Here is a 26,724-nt window from a genome sequence, read left to right as displayed (position 1 = left end):
GGCATAAGCAGGATAAAAAGACTGAAAAAAAAGCTAAAGAGTAAACTGATAATGTGGTGTTGTGGTAAAGGATGAGAAGGCTATTGTTGTGATAATGCTGATGATTCTGTGAGAAATACAATTATATAGGCTATATAATATTTTTGGTATCGCAAGTTTTCTGAAATTGTATTTATAAATATGTAACTGATCCATTATCTACGCTACTGGAATATGCAATAATGTGCATACAACCTTGGCACTATATCAAGTCAGGTTCACAATTCTTTTTGTTTTTCATTTTGGCGACATATGTTATATATTCATATATTCTGGATTTTTGAGAATGTCTTCAAAAACTTGCTGAAAACCCATGTTATGTTCTAGAATTGTATTATTTTCCATATTATATATTAATATATGTATGATGAACAACCTCCTCTATAAAAAAACCCTCCAGTGTATAGGAGTAAAGCTGAAACTTTAGGGTAAACTATTATATCCACCATCATTCTTCCTTTGACTTGCATGAAAGGCGCCTCTTCAGGTAGGCTACCAAGTTATATTATGAGGGAGTGACCAAGTGAGTTATTTCTTAATGAATAACTCTCGAATGTTTTAAACTAAAATGCTTAGCCTACCCCTAAGACAATTATAGACATATAAAGACCTGGGCTAGAAAGCTGCAAAGTTATAGGCCTGCAAAGACAACTGTTTCTAAGCAGTAGCCTATGATAGGTCAAAACGTTTTCCAGAAAAATATGAAAAACAAAAATATTTTGTATCCTGAATTTATCCAGTGTTTCTGTATCAGGTTATCAGCTGTCTGTATACGCAAATTGTCAAATTGTTGCATATTCCCCTCGAATAGCCAGCCCAAATGCACGCCCAGAACATTTCACATTAGGCCTACAACTCACATTACGATGCATCGTATCTTAGTAAAAAGCTAACCTCAATGGACCAAAATCAGGGGGTCTGGCGTATGGACTAGGGGAGGGGTCGAGGGACTGTCACTGTGTGTGTGGGCTAAGCAGATGCGGTTGATCCAAAACATCTGCGGCCGCCAAGTGCGCACATTTCATTCTTGGGGGAAAGGAAGTACGGTGAATATGTAGGCTTAAGCTATTCAATCTTTTAGATTTTTGACTTTAGACTTTAGTTAAGAAGGAGCCTAAGTAAAAGTTAAGGGGTAGCTGGCATTGACTAAATCGGTGACTGAGTCTTGCAGATCGTGTAGCCTATGTTTGTCCTAAGTCCGACGAGTCCAACGTTTGGCAATAGTGGCAAGGAAACAAGCAGTATAGCCTACTGCAGTATAGGCCTGCCTGGAAACCAGAGTAACTTGGCATATGTGAATTGGCTCGAGCAGATCCATCGTGTCTGGACAGTGTATTTTGGACCATAAGAAGGTAAGACATAACATCATTTAATGTTGATCTGTTCAACAGTTTTGCAGATCATATGACGAAATTATGAACCTAAACCAATCCTGAATGCAGTGGTTACACCTAAGGTTTTTTTTTTAACAGGTTTAAAACTGTAGTCCCCAAACTACTGCCCGCACCTTATTTTGGGTGGCCCCTCAAAACATGTCCGTGGTAGCCTATATAGCATCCGGCCCGCCCAGGAGTTGCCCTACGCAGGGACGTGCACAGGGGGGTTGCTCAGGTTGCCCGGACAACTGCCCATATTCCCTTCTTGACTCATGTTGCCCTTCCAATAGGGAAAATAAATAAATAAATCGTACAATGGATGCAGAATTTCACGTAGGACTAGATAAAAAAAAATAACAAAGCCTCATTCACTTCCATTCGGGCACCGAAAGTGAAAGTCAGTAGGGGAAGGGCAAACTCTGTTTACGTGGCTGCAGCGCTGCACGCGACCGGCACCTGAGCTGAGCCTGCATAAGCGGCCCTAGAATTGTCGCGGTTGTCATACGACTCAACATTGTCGGAAAAGGTGAGTTTGTGACAAACGATTCGTCATCAAGTTTTATGAAATTAATTAAAATCTTCATAAAGCCAGGCTGAGTTTGCCACGTTTAGCCTAAATAATCAGACAGATAGCTTGCAGATAAGCAGCCCGTTATCACATAGCCTATATGCTAGGCCTACTATTTTTTGGTAGGCATTAGGCGAACTAAGCTACATGTCTGCTGATAGTTAGTTTCTCACATTTCGTTTTAGCAAGAAGAATGAATGATGGAAGTAATGCATCACATTAATTATTTTATTCAAAATGGTTAAATGCCTAAATCCTATCACTAGTATTTTGGGTAGGCCTATTGTTTGAAGCCAAGATGCCCACTGAAAAGAGTCAGATTCAGGAGAGGCAGCAATCACTGCAGGTTGGCTGCGAAAAAGCCAACCAGCAGGTGAGACAGAGACTTTGCACTGTGATAAAGATGACATGACACTGTGTAGACGAATTGATTAATTAATCAGACTCATATTTTAGCCTAGCATACTAATGGCAATGTTTCATAATTAAATTACATTTAAGATGAGGAGCAGTCATAAGCCTCCAGACTACTGTATGTGAGGAAAATGTGGACCAGGAGGAGGCACAGAGGACAGGAAGGCCTAAGTGATGATCACGAGATGAAATGAGAGGACCATGCTAGAAAATACAGGATTAAAGAGCTGCATGCTAAATAATTGTAATCTAAAAAAACATAGGCTATTTTAAAGGTAATTTCAAAGATCTTGCCTGAGCAGAACATAAATACCACTAGTGGGCATGAAAATAATAATTATAAGTTAAGGTGATTGCTGTATTTCAGTGTTTTACTTCTTTGTGTATATATTTTTAAAAAGACGCTGTTATTCTCAGTCCTGCATATAGCCCGTTTTTTTTTTTTTTTGGGGGGGGGGGTGCCCTTTTTTCAGGGCAGAGCAACTGCCCCTCAAAATTCCTGTGCTCTATGGTGAGTCTAAACAGTACACCTGTAATACCTTTTTTGCCAACTGGTGGTTGTTTTGGCCTTTGCTGACTGCATCAGTGCTCAAAGTATTCTAAAAAAGTATCCATTAATAGTTTTAAAGGCCTAATTTCTATTCAAGTCATATTTCTGGGACTTTCTGGGATAATTATTTCTATTTTTTATTCACTCGTTCAAATGTTAATGCAAAGACAGCAGAGCTCACACAGTTCTCAGTTAGAATGGTGGTCATTTCAGATGTTTTTTTCCAGCATTCATAAAACTCTCATAGTTTCAGAACTTTAAATTGTTTGTAGATATTGCTTGTTCACAACTTGAGCTGTGTATGCAAAGACACAGAGTTCAGAGTTCACAAATTTTTAATAAAATATACTTTTGGGAATGCTATGTCTTTTTATTCGTATTATTCCATTTGAGCTATTTCCATGTTGAGCTATATTTTATATCGATATGGCATGATGGCAATATAAAATAAACACAGCTTACAAAGGTAGGCTATTAGATTGCGATAGCCTATGATTAAATGGAATATCCCAGTAAACAAAATAAAGTCCTGGCAACGTCCCCTAAAGGTCCCCTGGCGAACGTCACCTCCTCGACATTGTGTAGGGTTCCCTTGACGTCCCGCGGACCTGTGTTCGGGAGGTCTAAAAGACGTCCCCGAGACTTTGAGGGGACGTCCTGTAATGGTCACAGCGACGTTTATATTTCCGCGATGGTAAAAAAAAAAAAAACATGAAACGTGATTTTGCGGTATTACATCCTGTAGGCTAGGCTTCATAGGCTGCTAGGAGAGAGGGTGTCGTAACATGAACTCGCATTTATGATTTGCCTGACAATTACACAATCAATTACACTTATCTCATGTTTTCACGTCGACCAGTCATGTATGAAATCATATCCTCCTTATGATTTACACTAATGATGAGTAGACATGGACCTTTATACCGGGCTAGGATGTGCTACTTTCACATCTACGGTGTCTTTTTCTTAATAAACTAATACCACTTTTTAATGGGCATATCCCGTAGCATATTGTTCAAAACATCATCAGAGTAGGCCTAGGCTAGCCTAAGCTAAATTGTTCAAACCATATTGTTTCAAAATAAAAAAAAAATAATAATAGCCTAAAATGCGTAAATGAATCGCAATGCATGCTGGGAAGCAAAACTCAACATGAAATAAAGTACATGAAATATAACTAGAATGCATTGACGTTATATCCACTCTAAGGCGTTTTCTTGGACCTGTGATCAAACTGGGACAGCCTAAGAATAGCCTATGTAAGCCTATCTTCCTGGAACATTGCAGATAAAGAAAAATTTATCGTTTTCTCTAGGCTATGAATGCTCTTTGTAGCCAACTTTAAGATGAAATAAATAGATTCCAGATGTTTCTATTCCATATAATTTTTTATTCATAAACAGTAAGGCTCTGGTAAGGCAGAGATCTTCGATCTGCTCCTCGTCAGAAATCTCACAGGATATATGCACTCTTCTTTGCTGTTTCCACAAGGAGCTGCTGTGACATCGGGGACAGCTATGCTTGACACTTTTAAACGCGAGTATGCGTCAAATAAATTACAATGACATTTATACAAGTCATGAAGAAGCAGTATCCTTAATTCTAGTCTGGACCAAACATAGAAAAGAGGCAGTAGGCATTTTTGAGGAAAAGTTGTTATACAGCATTTTTAGACAGTTCAAAGGGTCCTAAATACAAATCCACCGTATAACTTTTTTTTAGGTCCCCAGTTTCTCTGAATTTTCATTTAAAAATGGATGCCTTGCTCTCAGGCGAGAAAATACTGGTAGATAGGGGGAAAATTTAACTTCTACGTATCACCACAAAACTTTGGCAAGCACATCCAATCATCTGGACTGTTAGAGGCATGGGTTGAAGGTAACCTTTTAGGCTCCAAAACTGCTGAGCAAGTTATGGCAGGAAAGTCTTACAACAGGGCGATGAGAGCCCACTAACTTACTCTTCAGTCCATGTGGAGGATACTTCTTCCTCAACTGCTTACGTTTCTGGAGGACAGAAATCCTGACCTGAAAGAAGAACTGGACAAGACAAAGAATAGCTCTGTAGAAGATATTGTGACATTGCTTTCTACTGAATCACAGAAAGGGATCACAGAGGTTTTTGTTGCAGCTAACACTAATCCAAACTTCAGGTTTTGGTGGGGCTACATGCAGATATACATATTCTTCTTTTATTCATTCATGCACAGAGGGATGCAGGGATGGATTACTGCATGGGCCTGCATGGGACCCCCCCCCCCTCCCACATATACGACAATTAGTGGGGGGCCCTCAATACATCTGGGCCCAGGGGCCCGAAAGTTCATAATCCGCCCATGGAGGGATGGAATCTGGGATCTGCAGCTTTGTGCATTCCAGAAAATGTTGCCCTTTTTCATGCGGTATAACCACATCAATTATGCACGGTGGGGCACTATCTACCTGAATGAAATGCACCAACTTCCTGAACCAGTAAAAACGGAGTTTGATGCCGGAAACTTTGTAGTCAAACGCTCTTTACACCGCTTCAACCAAGTGGACCCTGATCATAGTCAGGAGTGGCTAGAGTGTATTGGAAAGAAAGGCGGAGGCATTGTTGGAATCACAAAGACATCCTCAGCACTCAGTAGGTGGGCTCTGTCTTTCAACCTCCGATCCAGTCTTGCCCATTACACTAAAGTTGCTTTTGGCCAGGGACCAGATGATAACTACATCCATAGTGAAACGACAAAAGGCAGAATGAAACTGGACAATGCAGATGAAGATGCTTTGCTTGCAGTCTTGCAGGGGTTTGGCCTTTTCTCTGCCAACCTGTCCCAGACCCTGCAAAACATTGCAAACAAAGACTTGGCCACGCAGGATATTGAAAGCGAGCTGTTGACAGCATCACAGAAAGGTCAAAGTCGATTAGATACATTTGTTGTTGAGAGGCTGTTGCCATCTGGGGGGGGGGGGGGGGAGAGTCTCGTTCAGGGACAAACTTAAAAAGAACAAGTATTTCATGTTTGCGTCTTTGTTTGAAGTTAAGAAGTCGGATCCAAAAACTGGAAAGGTGAAAACTGTCTAGGCAGACCGAAAACATTCTGCAACGCCTCATTGCTGCATATGATGCAGGGCGCCCAGTCAATCTTGACAGCATTATGATGCATGAACTAGCTTGTTGTGCCCTTGTCTCTGGCAGATGTAAATGGACAGCTTCGTTCAGGTTCAAAGGCAGTGTTTACTAAGATTCTAGCTGCTGGCATTCCATGTCCCAACCACCTTGATGACAGAGACTTTCAGGATGAACCAATGCTCATCATTGATGGTCAATCTCTGGTCATTGCCATTGGAAAGCCACAAGCAGCAAAGAGTTTTGGGGACCTTGCTGATGTTTTTGTGGAATCTGTTCTCAGAAGTGGAGCACAATTCCAGAGAATTGATGTTTTGTTTGATCACTACCACACACATTCTATCAAAAGTGGAACAAGAAAGCGCCGTGGAAGAGGCTTGGTGGCAATCAGAAAACCCATTTACTGCTGCTTGCAAATGCAGAATATCATGTGATACTTGTATGAATCAATAATAAGTAAAAATAACATTTCAGAAAACTGAGTTTTACGGTGATATCTATGTTTTTTTTGTTGCCCCATTCATACGGTGGTGTTTTGAAGTGTCTGAGACGCATATTGTTTCAGTACAAAATATTAAGAACTGGTACCCTAATGAATATGTTATATAGTGGATTTATATTCAGGAAACATTGAACCTTCAAAATATAATGTATAACAACTTTTCCCCTCAAATGACTTCATCCAATGTGTACGTGTCAAATTTGGAATGTGTGCATATTAGCGCATATTTCAGTAGATTAAGCCTCATTTGCATATTTAAAAATTACATTTCAGAAAACTTGTAATACAAAAATTAACAACCTAGGGAGGGGACTAGCGCGTTGTCTAAAAATCGCTATCATACGCCACCTAAACCTGGTCAGAAGTCAAATACGCGAGTTGTTCATATGCTATTTTAAGAGTCATATTGGCAGCTGCACGCACCATCCTTCTATCATTCATGAACGCACACCAGTGCACGTCCATGCAAAGCATTACAAATTGCACGATTACAATGGGAAACATAATTAGAACAAAGATATTACGAAATACTGTGCATCTCATAATGAGTAGTTATTCACCATCATTTGCAAATTGGTTAAAAGTGATTAGGGGAGAGGCGAGAGACATGTATGGAGCACAGCTGAAGACGCACTGTCACGAGATATAAGCAACTCCTCTGCAGAATAAATGTTGTTTTATTCTGTCATTTGAGCAATATTAGGGTAAGTGTTGCTTTTTCCAGCCTATGTTTTCGGTGGTAACCCATTGTCAGTCAACAGTGAAAGTAACTGCATACCAGGCGCGCCTGCAGGTGTACGTCCGTACGCACTGTGCGTACCATCACTCAACAACGAGACAAATTTACCTTGTGTGTGTGTATATTCACACCATATTGGCCTACCATACTTTTCCAACTATGCACAGTATCCCATTAGTTGCATGCCATCAGGCTATTTACAAATTTCTATTAAGTAAAGTTAGTGAACAGTTATCAAAATTAACGCGCACACATGTTTGAGCAGGAGAGAATACGCACGCAGGCACGCATAGGCTACTTGTTTTCTTTTACTCGGCTTTCTATATGGTTATCAGCACACAATGTTGAGCTAATTCACTAACTCAATACTCATCATGGATATCACAAGTTTAAACAATGAAAACAGAAAGAATGGAGGCAGCAAAACTAGAGGAGCTATTCAAGATGGGCAAGAACAAGGTTGGCTAAGCAATTGGCGTGCTTGTCAGAACGACTGCATTACAGCTGTTTAAAGCCAGGCGTTACAGTACGCTATAACACAACTAAAGGTAGCTTTAGGGATGTATAAAGTTGCCCAAATGAATAGGTAACTGTAGACGTTGTTGTTGCATTATTGCATGTGGATGTTGTTATGCTATGTATGCACGAACCTAAAGGAAAAATACTGTCCACGCGTGAACGTTTTTTTTTTTTTTTTTTTTCGGCGGGGGGATGGGTGTGCGTACCATAGCATTAATTCCTGCAGGCGCCCCTGCTGCATACAACTGTCTTGTCGTTGACTGACTCCTTGGTGAAGTTAGTTTCACTTTGCCAATGAGTTCAAATAGACGAGTGCAAATGCGTGAAGGCTATGCTAGGTTTTAGTAAAGCATGGTTTAAGAATGACTATTCTATACGGTCTCGCAAGCAGCCTCCTTCAAATGCGCCTTTGAATGCCAAAATACCGATGCATTTATTTGACATATCGCGCGTTGCGCTGTTAAAGGGAATGACAGATGTCATTCTCATTGGTTTAAAAAGATGTTACGCCCCAAACACACCCATATGACTGATTAAAAGACCTAGGAACACCTTGTTACGCCATGCGCTCCACTTTTGATAGCGAAACCCCTCCCAATGTGAACTGGACATCCTACTAAATTTGAATAGACTTTTGACGAGTGACGATGCACTTTGGAATGTCATGATAGAGCCCTAAGTCTTCCTAGTAGAACTTTCGCTGAAGCTATAATTTCTTCTGCAATGTAGAGCTAGATTGTTTTGCTTTACAAATTAATTAGTTACCTCTGTAAACAGAAGGCAACCCTAAACAAATGCTACGTGGTCTGTTTTTAACATTTCTCTAGTTTTATTGCATCGTATTCTGCTCCAAAAGTCCTCGGTTCAGCCCCAATTCGGCCGTGTGTGTGGTTCTGAAAATGAAACAGATAATAAGTATGTGACTAGGTTAGATAAACCACTGCCTATTTAGAGCATGTTACATGCATCACGTAATGACAGTTATCTGAAGAAATGCACATTGTAAGCTAGAAGCTAAGAACAGCTAACGTTACACCAAGCATCACATCAGCTAACATGAATTTGATAAAAATCCATTCCCTAGTTTGTAACGTTATACATTAACGTTAAACTCAAAATGTATGTGCTACATAATTCACATATCTGCAGTGAACCTACCATGGTTCTACTTTGTTCATAGACGCACAACTTCATAAACTGATATGTTGCCTTAGACTACGGTAGGCTAATGAGCAGCTAAGCTAGAGACGTTAGATAGATAGATACTTTATTCATCCCCAGAGGAAAAATTCCAGAACGTTACGTTATACGTTAACATTTGACAACTTTTCATTCAGTTTCATTCAGTTATTGAAAACTTTATCAGCTACATACACAGCCAAAAATGTTACTTACTGTACTTTCATCGGTGGCCACCAATGGTGCATTTCTTCCGAATGCTGTGTAGTTGATCCTAGCTGACCTCAATGTTGCTACGTAATGACGTATAACGTGAAGTCGCGCATAGATGTGGATGTCTCCATCCTGCTGGCTGTAGCCAGAGCTCTCTCAACTCCGCTGCCATGTGTGTACTTAATAAACAAACGTCCCCTTGATGTCCTCGGTATAACGTTATTGTCGGGTCCTTAGGACGTCTTTGAAATGACCAAATGCAAATGTCATCCGAGGGACCTGACGGTGACGTCCCCAGAAAGTCCTGCACCGGACGTCGCGCAATAACCAAAGGATAACTTGCTCCGGACATCAATAACGTCACCGTAGAGAACATGACGTTCGGGACCAATCGGGGACGTCGTGAATGTCCGCATAAGGTCCGGGGGACGTCCCTATGGTATAAAATTCTCGCCAAAAGTTTTCTGTACCTGTACCAAAGTTTTGTGCTTGTAAGAATATGTTGTGCTCGTAAAAAATATTTGTGTACATGTAAAAATAATTTGTATCTGTAAAAATATTTTGTGCATGCAAAAATGGTTTGTACATCTTCAAATCCGTTTTGTCACTGTGTAGAAAAAATGTTTGTGAATTTGCGAACGATTTTTGCACGCACGGATTTTCCATTTGCAAGTGCGCATCTGTTTTCTACAGACATGAAACAGATCTACGGGTACGAAACGAATTTACAAGTACAAAACTTTTTTACAAATTTTCCCAAAACAGCCAATCACAGCACTGCTTACTGAACGGCCAATCAGCCGATGAGCTCACTTCTTTAATTCTGAAACGCTGGACATCTCTGGGTACATCCATGTAAACACTACAGTCAGAAGAGGTGAAACAAGTATTGGCTGGGCTAAGCTAACGTCAAAGATACTGCTCTTATCAACTGTCTCTGCTAGCGTTACGTGAAAGCACCGCACATATAACATGGGAAATACAAAGGGAGGGAGGGAAGGGAGTCAGCCTAAAGCCACCCTGAACTTTTTTGGTAGCAGTAACTGTTATGTTCTAGCTAGCTTAGGTAACAAGCTAACTTAGCTAACAAGCAAACAGCTCAACTTAACTCTATTCCTTCCCTACTATGAATCTAATATCATTAACTAGAACTAATAAACAGTATAGTTTAAAACGCAAGCACTGGATAGGTAATTAGTAGGTAACAATAGGTAATGGCAGCTAACTGGGCTAGTATTGGCTGGGCTAAGCTAACGTCAAAGATACTATCAACCGTCTCTGCTAACATTACGTGAAAGCACCGCACATTAACGTGGGAAATACAAAAGGGAGGAATGACTAGTCGGAAAACACTAACACAATAACTATACAGAACAATTATATCATTAATAATAATACTAATGATCCGAATTTTATTAGTTCTAGTTAATGATATTAGATTCATAGTAGGGAAGGAATAGAGTTAAGTTGAGCTGTTTGCTTGTTAGCTAAGATAGCTCTTCTTTTTTAAGTGTTTCACCTCTTCTGAACTGTGGTGTTTACATGGATGTACCAAGAGCTGCAGCGTTCAGCGTTTCAGAATTAAAGAAGCGAGCTGATCGGCTGACTGGCCGTTCAGTAAGCAGTGCTGTGATTGGCTGTTTTGGGAAAATTTGTAAAAAAGTTTTGTACTTGTACATTCGTTTCGTACCCGTAGATCTGTTTCATGTCTGTAGAAAACAGATGCGCACTTGCAAATGGAAAATCCGTGCGTGCAAATATCGTTAGCAAATTCACAAAAAAAAATTCTACACAGTGAGAAAACGGATTTGAAGATGTACAAACCATTTTTACGTGCACAAAATATTTTTACAGATACAAATTATTTTTACATGTACACAAATCATTTTTACGAGCACAAAATATTCTTACAAGCACAAAACTTTGGTACAGGTACAGAAAACTTTTGGCGAGAATTTTATACCATACGTCCCGTGTTTGTCGGGATTCAACTAAGGTAGACTGCTGTAATTGTTCACAGCAAGCCATTTAGGCTATATAGGTCTACTCCAAGTCTCTGGCCCTCTCTTACAGCCAGGCATAGACCACTGGCTTGGACTCATAGGTTTGGACCTATAGCCTAAACGATTTTGTAGGCTATTTGTCTTTTGATTTTATTATGGCGGCTAATCACACAATTTTAACGTAGGCCTAGTTTGAAAGAGACAGGATGCCGACTCCACAACTGTCATTTCCCAGCCAGGTCTATGATAGGCTTTTTGTCACTGCATCCAAAAATGTCTCCCTCTGGATAAAGCATTTTACGACCCGTGCTGTGTTGCTCTCACTTTTAAGTGCAATTCCATCTCCCCTATTAAAGTAGCCTACACGATCCACGTCTCCATTGCTTGAATTTATCATTAGCATGGGCAATATTGCAAAATATAGGAAATGCGACATTATTTACGGTTTCTTTATTTACGGTTTCTGTAGGCCTAATTTATTTATCAACACCTCATGCATTCACAGTGCCTCAGTGAGCCTCCTCTGACAGCTTGGGTCATCCTGCGGTCAGAAACGCGAAAAACCTTTTCCATTATCTTCCCAAATCTATCGTGAGACCTGATACTGAAGTTCTTATGCAGCAGTGTCAAAAAACATTCTGGTTGAGATTTATGCTCATCTGGGCGTTGCAGGAGTAGTGGTAAATGTATCGGTGGCACTTGCTGCAACGGTGTCCGAGTGTTCAGAATCTCTCTTCATCGTGCCCACAGAATCAACTTGGCCCACAGAAACAACAGTAGCATAGTTGACACAAGTGTCAGTCCGTGTCGTGTTTCATTTTGAGTAGGCTAAGTGTTCAACATCCAGGGGTGGGCACAAATACATCAAAATGTATTTCCAAATAAAATACCAAATACCCACCTTAAATGTATCAAAATAAGCTACAAAATACAGCAGCCAAAAATGTATCAAAATAAAAGTATTTTTGTATTTTCAAAATAGGCCTACTACAAAATCCTACTTCTTTCTAAAAGCATTTTTTGTCTATCCCATCACTTGTACACTAGCCTACCTGGAAAAACATCTGAAAGCAAGAGACTGCTTCCATAATCAACACATGAGATATGTGTTAAAATCATGTTAGACATCCCAATATAAACCAAGCCTACAGCCTATGTCCGTATATTGGGGGGGACATTTTGGTCATATTTGAATATTGGGGGGGGGGGGGGGGGGGGGGGGCACACGTGCACTAGGCTACGGCCCTGGGTCCAATAAAACAATCATGCACAATGCTTTCCCCTTTTTGCGACCACTGCATTGCAAGAGTTTCGGAGAACTATCCATTTGTATCGTAAATCCCCTGGCTGAGTTGGCTATTATTCAGTCTCACAAAATTGTAGTTTTTAGACTATTTAGGGAGTGGTGCTGTTTCTGAAATAAAACCAGCTGGTCATAAATCCAATCCAATCTCTGGTCATACATTACATCTAAATGCCACCCTTTGAATGAGTAGGATGTAACAACTAGACCTACCAATTATATTTCAATAATAAATCTGGTTAGTACCGAAAGAATAAAGGTGAACCCACATCAGAACACTAATTACACCATCCATAAACATATTTGAATTACGTTGTATGAAGCTTATAACAGTATATAACAGAGAATATAACAGAGTGATGGCTTACTGAAGCATCGGAAGAAAGCAAGTTTGTTCAAGGGGGTTTGTTCAAATAGCCATGAGGGCTAGGGCTTTGGGTTATATACAAAGTAGGACATTTTGAGTCATTTAACTCCTTTACAGCAAATACAGTAGATTATGTGAAGGATAATGTTCTAGGCTACTTTTTGAGTTTTATAGGCTATAACTAAGTTACTGGTTTCATGTTAAAGAACAGATGACATAATGAACTTATATCCATTTTGTAAAACAGGTCATAAAACTAAACAGCCTCCAGGACTTTATTAATTCCACAAAATGGCCAGCGCCACCAGCCCACCTACTCACCTGACGCAAGTTGGACCTGCAGCCTCTGAAGCAGAGAGGGTTGTAATTAATGTTGGTGGCGTGCGACATGAAACTTACAAGAGCACCCTCATGTCCATCCCAGGCACACGCCTTGCCAACCTAGTCTCTGACTCCAGTGCTGACCCACAGAAACATCCGACCTCTGAGTTTTTCTTCGACCGGGACCCGGGAGCGTTCGCCCCCATCTTAAACTACTACCGCACAGGGAAACTGCACTGCGCGGCAGATGTATGCGGTCAGTCGTTTGAAGAGGAGCTTTCCTTCTGGGGAGTCAGTGAGACCGACGTGGAGCAGTGTTGCTGGAAGAACTTCCGACAGCATCGGGATGCAGAGGAGGCGCTGGCTCAGTTTGAGCCGGACGAGGGACCCCCAAACTACAGCACCCTGGTGGGGGGACCGGGGAGGATGCAGACAGCTTGCATGGCAAAGATGTGGGCCCTCTTTGATGATCCCCATTCATCTGTGACGGCCATGGTTCGTCCATTTGCTATTTTTCTGATCATTGCTGTAGTCCATGTACAGTATGTGCTTGATATTTTTGCTTGATAAGTTGCTTTATGTTGACTTGGGTAATTACCAGAGTTGCAGTTGCACAACTCTTCTGGAAATAGTCTCTGCAATTTGTAGGCTACACGATGAAGATAAAAGTGTCTGATTATTTTCTTCAGAGAAAATTTTATTCTTGCTCTGCTGTGCGTTAAGTAACTGCTGCACCCTATTAAAAGGATTATACAATGATGGCCTAGAACAACAATATCCCAAATAATCACAACTAGGGATGTAACGGTATGAAAATTTAACCTCACGGTTATAGTGACCAAAATTATCACGGTTTTCGGTATTATCACGGTATTTCTAAAAGTGTGTTCAATATGTTCAGAAAGCACTGATAGGCCTACACAAGCTGAAATAGTTTCAAAAAGTGTCCTGTTCACTTTTTTCTTCATGTTTGGCTATGTGCTTATAGCTTAACTTACCCTACCATAACTTGGAGTTTGCTATTTCTGTTATTTGGATGCAATGAGTGAGACTGAAGTAAGCGTTTAAAATAAAACTTTAGGCTACTGTATTCTCCTGATAACGTCAGTGGAATGGATTTAATGTGGACACGAACATAAAAAGACGCAGAGTGGCTACATGATACAGTGCACATTTTGTGGTGAAAAAGTTCCGCCTTTTAAAATCAGGTGTAGCCTAATCCGAATCGTAGTTAAAACCATCAATTAGACAACAGAATCAGTAGGGTACCAGTTTTGTTTCATTGTACCAGGCCTACTGTATGTCAAAAGCAGGCTCGGATGAAGCTGGGAAGGATTAAACACACGGTTTCCACACCGCAGTAATCAACCATGATAATCATGATGTTTGAAATGAAAACGGTAATTATTATCGTCAACATTTTTATCGCGGTTTACCATTATACCGGTAATCGTTACATCCCTAATCACAACATTATTTTAATAGGTTATGTCACATGGTTGAAAAAGCATTTACAGGCAGGACTTCAGTGATGTCTTTACATGATGTGCCTAATTAGTTGAAAGAAACACCTTTCTTCACCTCTGGATTACACAGTTATGTAGAACCAGTGGCGGCTGGTGGTTAAAAAAATAACGGAGGAAGGAATGTCTGCTTGATTGGCGTTAGTGGCAAATGTGAGGTTGTGATGGTGTTGGTGGCATATGTGAACAATAGAGTATGTAGGCCGCCTACCCAGACACATTTATAGCAGCAGTATGTACTATGTAGCAGGGGGGGGGGGGGGGGGGGTCTGACCTAAGGAGCTAGGCAAGCATGCAGCAGCCAGAAAAGTTGTGGGTTCAATTCTTGGCTTCAACCATTGTGCATTTGAGCAAGGCACTTAACCCCAAATTCGTCCAGGGACAATGGACTTTGTAATATAATTTAAATATATAAGTCACTTTGGATAATAGTGCTAAATTAATAAATGTAAATGTAAATAAATGTAAATTTAGGTCTGGGAAGTCAGGGAAGATATGTAGGTCTAGTTATGAAATACTGTTTTCCAGATGTGAAAAATTACGGAAAGTCTGGAGGTTTTGATCAGTGTAATATATTGGCAGAAAAGTCTATAATAATAAAAATAGACACTTGTTTTATAAAACCATGTAACTATTTACCATTAAAAATAGACCTTAAATGTGGCTATTTGTAACATGCTATTGTTTTTAAAGCCAAATCGCTATAATTTAAAAACAGGTTGTAATAGCTAAGTGGGAATTTATGAAAGCATAACTTGGATGATTATAACAACGCATAACTATCCAAAAATGTTTTATCACCAAGTGAACTGTCCACATATGTGACAGGTCAGCAGTAGGCTATGGCTGATTGTTTTCTGTGCTAACGTTACCAGTTAGCCATTAGTAGCCTATTTGTCTGACTATGTAGCATTCAGTAGCCTACACTAGCCTTACCGTCTTGTTTTGGAATATGAATTTTTGGAGCTGGTCTTCCTGCTTTGATAAACATTCATCATACATCAGTGTATTCACAGTGTATTTGAATGTATAAAAGATTTGAGATTGTCCTCTGATTCCATTGTACTGTTTATTTCACGAGCAAAAAACAAGCTTTCCGTTCAACATAAGATTCGTAGACTGCAGATAACGTTCTTGAACCGTTGCCGCTAAAAACAGCACCCCCTATCGCAATTGAAAATTACTGTACGGAGGAGCTTCCTCCCTTGGCCATTGAAAACGACGTGATTCACGAGCCGCTGGGGCCCGAGGCGTTTATAATGGACTTCAATGAGGGGCTTGAGGAGGAAGCTCCTCCATACAGTAATTTTCAATAGCGATAGGGGGTGCTGTTGGCATTTTGACCTAGGGGAACGATTCTGTTCATTCAAAGTGTTAAAAATAGTAATATTAACAGTAATTTATCAGATTAGTAATTCACTTTATATATTTTTTATTTTTCTCTGAAATGTTAGGGAGGGTGTTCCTCCCTTTCCTCAATGAAGGAGCCTCCTCTGTGTAGAACCAGAGGCCTAATTGCTCCCCCTCTTGTTTTGGTGTGCTATTTGAGCTCTTCTTCTTGGGATATGACATTTCAGATTACCGTATGTACAGATTTTGCAGGATTTGGGAGAACCACTAGAAAATGAATGAAAGAAGAACTGTACATTATACTGAATGCTTTTAATACCTGTGACAAACTAGGTATGCCAGAGTTATTTTTTATGGCAATTGTTTGCATTTTCACAACCTGCACAGAAATCCTTTTTTCTGATGTTTATCGTTGTAGTTTGTGCTAGATGTTGTGTGTTTGCTCTTTCCATTGACAGATCATTGGCATCCTCTCATTGCTCTTCATCCTGGTGTCCACAATTGCTTTCAGCCTTGGGACCCATCCGGAGTTCCCAGAAGTCTTGGGGCCAATGTTCTCAAACGTTGAATATGAATACAGTGAGGGAGAGTATGAGGTCAGCAATTACCAAACAAATTCTATAATGATAGTGGAGATCGTCTGCAATATCTGGTTCACCGTTGAGTTCTTGATTCGTGTCATCAGCTGCCCAAACAAGCTTAAGTTCGTCCTGAACGTCCTGAACATCATTGACTTTGTGGCCATCCTGCCCTTCTTCATGGAGGTGAGTTGGCGCGGGACGATGTCCGGGACCACGTTGTTCTTCCTGGGATGTCTTCGTGCAGCTCGCTGCATCCGACTCGTGCGGATCTTCAAGATGGCACGGTGCGTGACGGCAGTTCGGGCGCTGGGACATGCGCTGCGGGCCAGCATCTGCGACCTCTGCCTCCTGGGCATCGCCCTGTTTGTGGCCCTCCTTGTGTTCTCCATCCTGATGTACTGTGCTGAGCACATCACCAACGACCCCACAAATTTCAAAACTGTACCCTTGGCTCTCTGGTGGGCGGTGGTTACCATGACGACCGTGGGGTACGGAGACATGTATCCAGAATCGTGGCCTGCTATGGTGATTGCCAGTCTGTGCGCCATGACAGGAGTCCTCTTCATCACCATGCCCATCCCTATCCTCGTCAACAAGTTTGCCAAGTACTACGCTCTGATAGAGGCCAAGCAGAGACGACGGACCAAGAGGAGGAGGGGTGATGAGCAGTCACCGGGGGCCAGTACCCCTGTCTGGAGGGGCGTGGAGAACCTCCACAGCAGGGTCAACCAGTCAGAGGAGGACACCAAGAGCAGCAGTGCAGGTTAGTAGGTGTTGAACTACCAAACAATCCTCAGGAACTTCATTAGAGGATGAGGTCTTTTTAACACATCTGAATTAAGAATAATGAAATTCACACAAATAAAGGGTTGGAAGTAAGTTTATTCTGATCTATTCAATCCAGCACCTACAGTTTGTAAAGTTCTTCCAAGAGGGTGTTTACTGATGATAAGTAGGCTATATTTGTATTTTGTCAAAAGATTTATAGATTAAATATTCATATCACTATGACAATCCTGGTTGTTCTCATTTTAAAACTAAAATGAAGCCAGTATTCTTTTTTCATAGTATAGATCTTATATTTGTACACTTTCTGTATGTTTCATTTCTCTAAATCTTCTGCATGTTTTTTTTTTTTCTTTTCCGTTTCTCTCTCTCTCTTTAGGGGCAGTTTGAACGAGGAGGCCATACACTGATGGACAAGGTTGGCTCGCATCCCGTACTGTAGAGCACAGATAATGTTGAATGGTCAACAACCCAAACCATGTGTTTGAAGATCACTCCCACCTTTACAAAAATTCACTACTGTTTCCTATGTCTTTATACAGTAAACATGGTTGTACAATGGCAAATCATTGTGCTTATGATTACTATGCTCCTAACCATGGTACTACTACTCTCCATAGCACTTGTTAGTAGCCGTGGCACTACATGGTTTACCTATAGCACTTCATAACTGTGGTACTACTACAGTTTTAAAGTGTAGTTTAGGAGTAATTTGAACCTTTTTCACAATGACAACGGGTCAAACACCCCTCGAGAGCTAGATTACGCTGTTCAAAGGAGTACCGAATTTGACCGGCATTTGCACTTACAGCCCAAATGGCTAACAGTGCAAGTACTAGGGGCCCATTTGCTAAACCACCATTCCAAACCGCCATTTTTTAAGCACTACTAATGCTCAAAATAGCACTTCACTTTTGCAGTAGTATGAATAGGGTCCCTACACATAAAACAAAGCATCAAGAACTTAGTAAGTGTACCGGGAGCTTCAAATTACTCTGGAAATATGCTTTAACGTGGCACTTTACGGTAAATATGTTAGCATTATACTGTATGGTAACTATGTTACCATGGTTTTGTATTGATGATGACAATTGATGATGCTAATTGGGTGTGAGGAACCATGGTTTTTGCATAGGCCAATTTACCATGGTATTATCTCGGTTTACTATGATCCAAACAGAAAGCTCTTTGGTCATCCATTAGTCAATCGATTAGTAGATAATTAAAAAAAAAAAGAGGTCTCAAACAAATCCACTTCGATAAGAAGGAAGGAAAACCGGCTCAGTGGAAGTCTCACAGCTGAAACATTTAATAAGAGATTACCTCCAGATTTAGGAGGCTCAACACATGAGATGGTTTAGTGTTGTTGATAGATTAATGAAGTCACAGACAACAGAAAGAGTTATCAGCCTCAAGAGTAAAGAGAAACTAATAAAAAAGTAGTAGTGTGTTTTATGTTGACAGATATAGCATTGCTGATCACAAACCTGAGGAGACCATTTCTTCAAAACAACAGCGAACGCCAATAAAAACAAAAACAAATTCACTCACAGCTGTAATATAGGTGTACTATATAAACAAATATCTGAAATGCATCCCATTCCAAGTGCTGGAGTCTAAAAGGTCATAGTTTAACAGACTACATTTACTCTGAAAATGAGCTAACAAGCCGGACAATGTCACTTTACACCCATGTTTATTATCCGACCACGTAATGTTATCCAAACTAAAATGTTTAACATTTCGGTAATACTTTACTTAACAGTATCGACATAAGAGTGACATGACACTTTCATGACACATTAACCCTAACCTTAATCTTAACCTTTAACCCTAACCCTAACCCTAACTCATACCCTAACCCTAATCCTAACCCTAACTTAAGTTGAATGACACTTAATAACAGAAGCGTTATGTCATAAACGTTTATGACTTGTTTATGACACGTTCATGACAGTGTCATGTCACTCTTATGTCAACACTGTCAAGTAAAGTGTAACCAACATTTCTTATACCCGAGGTTTATAACATTAATTTTATTTTATTTTTCTCCTCCATTTTCTGCACATTATACTGGCAGTTTTATTTCTCACTGACCTGCAGTCCGTGTGGCCGACTCAAAATATACGTATTTACAGTCATGCGTTTTAGAACCAATTATATCTAACCAATAGTACAGATATAAAAAAATCTCATCTCAGATCTTAACCTACATTAACATCTTATTTGTTTATATTGATTTCATTGAGTAACAACACTTTCATGAATGACTTTAAACTTCATGATTGATTTTAAACTGTTTGCAACATTGTATTATCTGTAAGTGTTCAGATAGCAGTTGGATTCAGAATGAATCAGACATCTTCATATCTCATGTCAAGGTCAGACGCTATCTCTGGTATCAGTGCTTTTAAATACATGTTTTAGTACTATTTTAATACTAAATCCACTCATGACATTGCATGTAATGAAAAATAAAGATAATACATCAACAAATGTTTTCAGTATTTATTTGTAAACGGATTTCATTATCACTATACATAACACAAACAGCCCTTTTTGTTTACGACTAGTTGCCCCTAGAACTCTGACAAAACCACTGAAAAGACAGGGAGAGGAATTGAAATGGTCATCATAGGCTATCACAGCACGCAGAAGTGCAATCAACTCAGTTACAAAATGTATAAACATCCGCTGAAATGGTCCGTGTAATGCTTATCAGTACTAAACACAAACAGACATTTGGAAAAACAGAAAAATGGATTCAAATATCCAATTTTTTGTTTTCCGTCTTGACAAATTAAAAAAATGGATCTTTTAACTGTTTTTGCAATTTTCTGTTTTTATTCAGAGGATCAGGAATTATAATATTCTCTCCCTTGTTCCAGTTACCAATGATTGGTTGGCTAGGTATAATGGGTGTGTCTGGACCACTTGAGGCTGCCGCAGACGCGACAAGTTGATTTGTCCATTCCCTTCCTATGGGCTATGCTATGAATCTCGATTAGTGGCAAGGCATGTTGCGCTCTAAGCCAGGGTATGCTGTGACTCGAAAGTGGCTCTGTTTCAGCGTCACTTGTATCACCATGGTGTCTTATGCTGCCAACCAAACCTGGTCGGGAGCAGGTTATGTGCTCACGTGTAAGATTCTGTCATATCGTATATCTTACAGGTGAAGCTTCGCCTCTTCAAACGCCAGACGCTTTAACAATGTTGTGTGTGCAAATATGCCACTATGGACGTGCATACCATGCAACATCTGATGACAGTCGATTTATTTGATGTTATAGGCTAGACACTATGACCGCAGTCTAGATTACGCTATCTCTCATAAATGCGGAAGTAATCGTTTAGGCGGTCTTGTGCATCTCCACGTTTCACGATTGGCCAACATCATCCCAACACGAGAACGCGCACAGATCCGAGCTGGAAGCCTAGTTTTACAAATATATCACATAACTGCTATAGTATAAATATATAGTATAGTCTTGAATTTCCCCTGGGGATCAATAAAGTATCTATCTATCTATCTATCTATCTATCTATCTAGTAGGCCCTAGTATCACTTAACTTATACCCCGAGTTAAGGCTTTGTGTAACTTCGATATGTCTAGATGGCCTAGATATGTCTAACGTGCTTCGTAGTAGGCCTATACCCTAGTCTTGCATAATCAAGCCTGTGTATGTTGCGCTCCGTGCAAAACTTGTAATGACGAGATGTTTGCCCCCCTGTTCAGTCCAAAGTTCGTCTGTAAGAAGTTTTGTACTTGCCCGCAAGTATAACCTAAATTCTCAAGAAGATTGCGAATTATATTCTGTGCATGTGTGTGTGTGAGGGTGTGTGTATGTGTGTTTATGTGTTTGTGTTCTTGTGCGTGCATGTGTGTGCATGTATGTGTGTGTGTGCATAGTGTGCTATTCAACTACTTTACCAATAACCTAGCCCATCTGTTACAATAATGCATACAGAACTGGTTCCTTCCTTCAAAATACTGTAGGGGACTAGTGAATCACCATCATTTAACAATGTTAACAAACATCAAATATATATAGGGGCCACCGGAGGGATTTTCAGTGCTTCAGTCAAAAGTTGCATGACCCTCCCTTGCCTGCATGAAAATTTTCAATGACCCTCCAAAATAATTTCTAAAAAAGACATGACCCTTCCCAGCCGTTTGTCGGTGTCTTCCGCCCGCACCTCTTTGCGCTATGAAAACACACTGACAAAAATGAACATTTGTAAATCAACCTCTGCTTTCACATCACACTCCACCAAGATGGTGGCCATTTCAGTAGATTTACTCACTAACATTGTTGTGAAAACACAATAAGCATGGAAACTAAATGCACACTTCCTGCATAACTGCATTAGCCTACTTGAAATTAGTTACTCCTCTAGTAAATAGTATTCACATGAAATAAAACAATAAAACATTGAGACCATTCAACAAAGCACACTGGGTAATAACAAATTCAACACATGAACTGGTTGCTATGGTCTCTTGGCTTCCTCAGTCATTTGCACAATTTCACAAATAATCACAGGGGCCGAAAAACATGCCAACGTTTTCCGGGTTTATCACGTATTTTAACTTTTCCCCCGCTGTCTTGCCGTTTTAATATTTTCCCGTAGAATATCCCATATTAATTCTCTCATAACATTAGTCCTGTCATCTGACCTGTCTCTATGTTGTCCTGTTGTCCCTTGCCCTTCCAGTGAAACAGATGTCTTCAAATCATCGTTTTGCTTGCTTGAATGCGAACTTAGAGTGATGTTAACCTATTTAAGTTAACAGCGTGGTTGTCGTGAGAGCACGATTCATTGGCGCTTGCAGTGTTCGGCCGTATGTGTATGTGCGCACCTGCCTACCATCAGGCTACTCAGCTACGGGTAGACAAAGAATTTCCCCTGTTTGTATATTCACTCCAAGTTGGCCTACCATAACTTACCAACTCTACACTGCAGACCATAAACTGTCTATTTATACGAAATAACCAAATTTGTTCAACTTTATGAAGCAGAATTACGCACTGCTACTTGCACATTTTTGTTTGCGCAGGAGAGAGAATGACATCGATTAACAAATTGCACTTGTTGCTGGTTACCAATAAATACTATATATTTTTTTGCAAACAACAAAAACAGAAAGGATGGAGACAGCAAAGCTAGAGATCAAGGTCAATTGGTAGAAATGCTTCTCAAAACGTTAGGAGTTGGATGTGTGGATGAATGAAGCACAAGTATTCTTTACTATGTTAAGCATGCACAGATTGCACACTGTTTAAAGTTAGGCTACACGGTAAACTAAAAGTAAACCAAAGGTAAATTTAGCCTTTTTAAGGGCTGTATAAAGTTGACCAAATAAGTATAGGCTGTTAGATGTGAATAAAGTAGGCTACTGTTGCTCCAACCCTTCCAACGTTAATGGGGACGAATGTTAACCCGAATGTTTCCCGTATTTTGGGTGAGAACCCCGGGAAATCTCCCTTATTTTCAATGTTCAATTTTGACAGTTATGGAACGAAAGAGAACGTTATATGGTGACAGAAATCAACAATCAAACAAGCCACTTTGAGCTATGACGTGGTTCAGCGACCAACTACCAGCAACCAATCGAATAGAATAAAGTAAGATAGAACATGATCGAACGTAAAATGCTGTCACGTCAGAGCGGCCATAGCGTCCAAAGCTTCCCTGTACTTTTTTGACAAGCATCCTTGACAGGGCGACCAGAGCTTCTTTGTCGGCGGCGGTGTGTACGTACAGTTACAGTTATAGCCCTTTTCTTGACACTGAAAGTGCTTTACAGGAGAGGTGGAATCTCACTAAGCACTACCAATGTGTAGCACCCATCTAAGTGATGCACAACAGGCATTATGTGCCAGAATGTTCACCACACACTAGTTTCAGGTAGAGAGTGAATGAGTGAATGAACCAATTACACACTGGGAGGATGATTACAAGGCCAAATTGAATGAACCAGGTTGGGAATGTAGCCAGCAAATCAGGGAACCACCTACTCTTTGCGATAAGTTCCATGGGATCTTTAACAACCATGGTGAGTCAGGACCTCAATTTAACATTCATGCAAAGGAAAACATCTCCTGCAGTACAGTGTCCCGGTCACTGCAATAGGGCATTGGGATTGATATTTGTTTGGTGGCTTTTGGCCACAGGGAAGAGTGCCACCCACTGGCCAGCCACCAACACCACTTCCAGCAGGAACCTACTCTTCCAAGGAGGTCTCTTATCCAAGTACTAACTAAGCCTGCTTAGCTTCAGTAATTCAGCAAAGTCAGGGTATCTGCTGGTCTGGCTGCCGGCTAAAAACAAAAGGTGAAAGGCATATATGATTCTAACTGTCTCACTGAATTGCATTATGCACACTCAATTCTCACTGGTATCTAGTACCAGTACCAAGTACCAAAACATAATTAGTTCATAGATTTCACATGTAAAATACATTTTATACAACCCCACCCCCATCTTGCCTGTTCATAATTCTGAGAAATTCTTGAATTGTGTGCATGTGTGCGTGTACGTGTTTATGCTTGTGTGTGTGTGTGTGTGTGTGCGTGCATGCATGTGCTTGTGTGTATGCCTGTGTGTGCGCCTGTGTGTGCGCATGTGCATGCATGCGTACATATGTCTACTGTGTGTGTATGTGTCATACGTATGATTACTGTGAATGTATGTGTGTGGGTGTGTATCTGTTTATGCACATGTGTGCATATTGAATGGGTTAACATGGCCCCTGAAGGCAAACATACGCAAAAATTGGTCATCCTAGGCCCTACGGTTCTCAAGATATTCACAGAAAACTCTGTTGGTGTACAGTCACTAAATGTACATATAAATTAATTTATAGTATGGCCCCCCATAAATTAAGTCCACGAAACTTGGCATGCATTCAGAGGGTGTCATAATGATCCTACACTTTCAATTTTGTGCAGTTTTGACCATGTCAGCCAGAGATATTGTGATTACAACACCTAATTTTTGCTTTTTAATTTTTAACTAGGTGGCGCTATACATGAAATGAATGGTTAAGGGATGCATTGACATGGCCCTTTAAGACCAACATACAAAAAAAAGGTGGTCCTCCTAGCCCTACGGTTCTCGAGATATTCACAGAAAACTGTGTTCGGCCACCTACAGGCCACTTGGTGTACAGTAACATAAATTAATTTATTGTATGGCCCCCCATCAACGGAATTCCAAAAAACTTGGCATGCATTCAGAGGGTGTCATAATGATCCTACACTTCCAATTTCGTGCAGTTTTGACCATGTAAGGTCAGAGATACCTGCGATTACAACATCTCATTTTTGCTTTTTCATTTTTAACTAGGTGGCGCTATACATGAAATGGGTGTTATGGGATGGGTTGACATGGCCCCTTAAGACCAACATACAAAAAAGGTGGACCTCCTAGGTCCTACAATTCTCGAGATATTCACAAAAAACTGTGTTCGCCCTAGCATCCTTGAGGGAGGCTCCAGTCCGGCGGCGGGGCGATGAATCAAAACGAAAAACAATGGTTCCATGCTATCCTTGTGGGGCTACATGCCCACCAAGTTTCGTGCACCCCGGTCATTCAGTATCCCGGGAATCCTTGATGGAAAATCTGACTAAACCTATATGAAGTATATATTAAGTATATATACTTTTTTGATCCCGTGAGGGAAATTTGGTCTCTGCATTTATCCCAATCCGTGAATTATTGAAACACACTCAGCACACAGTGAACACTCAGTGAGGTGAAGCACACACTAATCCCGGCGCAGTGAGCTGCCTGCAACAACAGCGGCGCTCGGGGAGCAGTGAGGGGTTAGGTGCCTTGCTCAAGGGCACTTCAGCCGTGCCTACTGGTCGGAGTTCGAACCGGCAACCCTCCGGTTACAAGTCCGAAGCGCTAACCAGTAGGCCACGGCTGCCCCAAAATATATGACCGCTGCTTCGCTGTGCGGCGGTCATAATAATACAATACAGTGCACTGTTCTATTTATACAGATAGAGCCGCCATGTGTCTGGACATAGTAACCTACTGTGTGCTCTGCATCCGGTTACATAATGAATGGTCTGAAGACCTTACTGGACATGCAGCAGTCAATGGACCAGACTTAGATAAAGGACACATGCACAGGAATGTAGTAAACAGCCCCAAGCTTTGGTACTAAAGAGAGTATAGAGCCCGAGGTCAGAGGTCAGCTTAGTAGACTGCGGCTTTGTTCCACACGGTCACTGCTCTTCTTCTGTCAAATTTAGCAAGACAAATTTGCAGCCAAATATTCTTGTTTTCTTGATAATGTGTCTTAAAATAAGTCAAACTCGTACAGGTATTAAATTAAGTCAGATGATTTTACAAGAAATAAAAACAATACCAACTAGATTGTTTTCTTTCTAACCCTAGGTTAATATCACTTGGTATGTCAGGTTTTGCAATGCAGGCAGTAGTAACCAGTGATACATCAGTGGGGCATTTTGCTGTAACATCTGCATCTATAAATGTTACACTGCCATCTTCTGCATTGGGATGGCATGATTTTTTGTCCACTAGAGGGGGGTATAAGACAACATTATGCATTGAAAGGTATAGACAATTTGCTATCTTTGAGTTGGCCTAGCCTATCTAACTAGTATGGTGTTATCTTCAAATTCAAATGTATTGTAACAATTGATGAGAGACTCACAGTTGTCCAATCAAAGGTTTATTTAGCAGAAGCGGGGATCACACATACACTCAAACACCATTGCAAAGGAAACACAAGGGAAGTCACTAAAACAAGCACAATACACGAACAGGGTAGTCACATACTGTACAACACACGGGGTAAACACATGAGGGTCAACCCAAAGAAAGACTACACATGCTAACACATACATGACAAGGAGAATGCAATAAACTGACATTACACAATCTAACATTCACACACATTGCATTGTGGGAGCCGTAGCACACAGTCTCCTACGCCAACGCTACAGTATTAAACACACATGTTTTCCCCCATAGACATTATTCTTAAATATACACAACCTAGTTTCCAGCCGTATGATGTTGGAGTTCCAGGTGTTGTGCAAGGAAGCGAATGCCTGGCTGGCCTTGGACCAAGGGCGTAGGTTTTGGTCTGAGCTTTGGTGGGCGAGTGTGTCGGTATAGGCTAAGTTATCAGGGATGTCTACCAATACATAACCTAGAAAAGGCCAATGTAAAACATTTTAATATTCCCTTTGCCCTTCAGCATGCACATGTTGCCCCTTTTTGTGCTTTGTAGATCAG

General features: G+C 40.6%; 1 protein-coding gene across 3 annotated transcripts; it reads left to right on the top strand.

The window, feature by feature from the left end:
- The first annotated feature begins 1,025 nt into the window (after positions 1-1,025).
- On the top strand, positions 1,026-25,879 carry LOC143122912 (voltage-gated potassium channel KCNC1-like). 3 transcript variants are annotated; one of them, XM_076283916.1, is made up of 5 exons: positions 1,026-1,391; positions 13,131-13,699; positions 16,536-17,421; positions 17,824-17,862; positions 25,858-25,879. In XM_076283916.1, the coding sequence occupies exons 2-4, from the start codon at positions 13,175-13,177 to the stop codon at positions 17,832-17,834; spliced, it is 1,422 nt and encodes a 473-aa protein (XP_076140031.1). In that variant the 5' UTR covers positions 1,026-1,391; positions 13,131-13,174; the 3' UTR covers positions 17,835-17,862; positions 25,858-25,879. The 3 variants fall into 3 exon arrangements, with proteins under 3 accessions (XP_076140031.1, XP_076140030.1, XP_076140029.1); XM_076283915.1 differs by lacking the exon at positions 25,858-25,879 and adding an exon at positions 18,909-20,298; XM_076283914.1 differs by lacking the exon at positions 25,858-25,879 and having other exon boundaries at positions 1,027-1,391; positions 17,824-20,298.
- The last annotated feature ends 845 nt before the right edge of the window (positions 25,880-26,724 follow it).

This window comes from Alosa pseudoharengus, unplaced genomic scaffold, assembly GCF_046254945.1.
Source record: "Alosa pseudoharengus isolate Yale_2024_CS ecotype anadromous, Long Island Sound unplaced genomic scaffold, YU_APseudo_1.1 YU_APseudo_1.1_scf_14, whole genome shotgun sequence".
NCBI lineage: Eukaryota > Metazoa > Chordata > Actinopteri > Clupeiformes > Clupeidae > Alosa > Alosa pseudoharengus.
Note: the sequence above shows the minus strand (reverse complement) of the source record. Positions and strands in the feature narration are given on the sequence as shown.

Coding starts and splice junctions, on each gene's coding strand:
- LOC143122912 (XM_076283916.1), top strand. CDS start 13,175: ATGGCCAGCGCCACCAGCCCACCTACTCACCTGACGCAAGTTGGACCT. Junction 13,700..16,535: donor ATTCATCTGTGACGGCCATG/GTTCGTCCATTT, acceptor TTCCATTGACAG/ATCATTGGCATCCTCTCATT.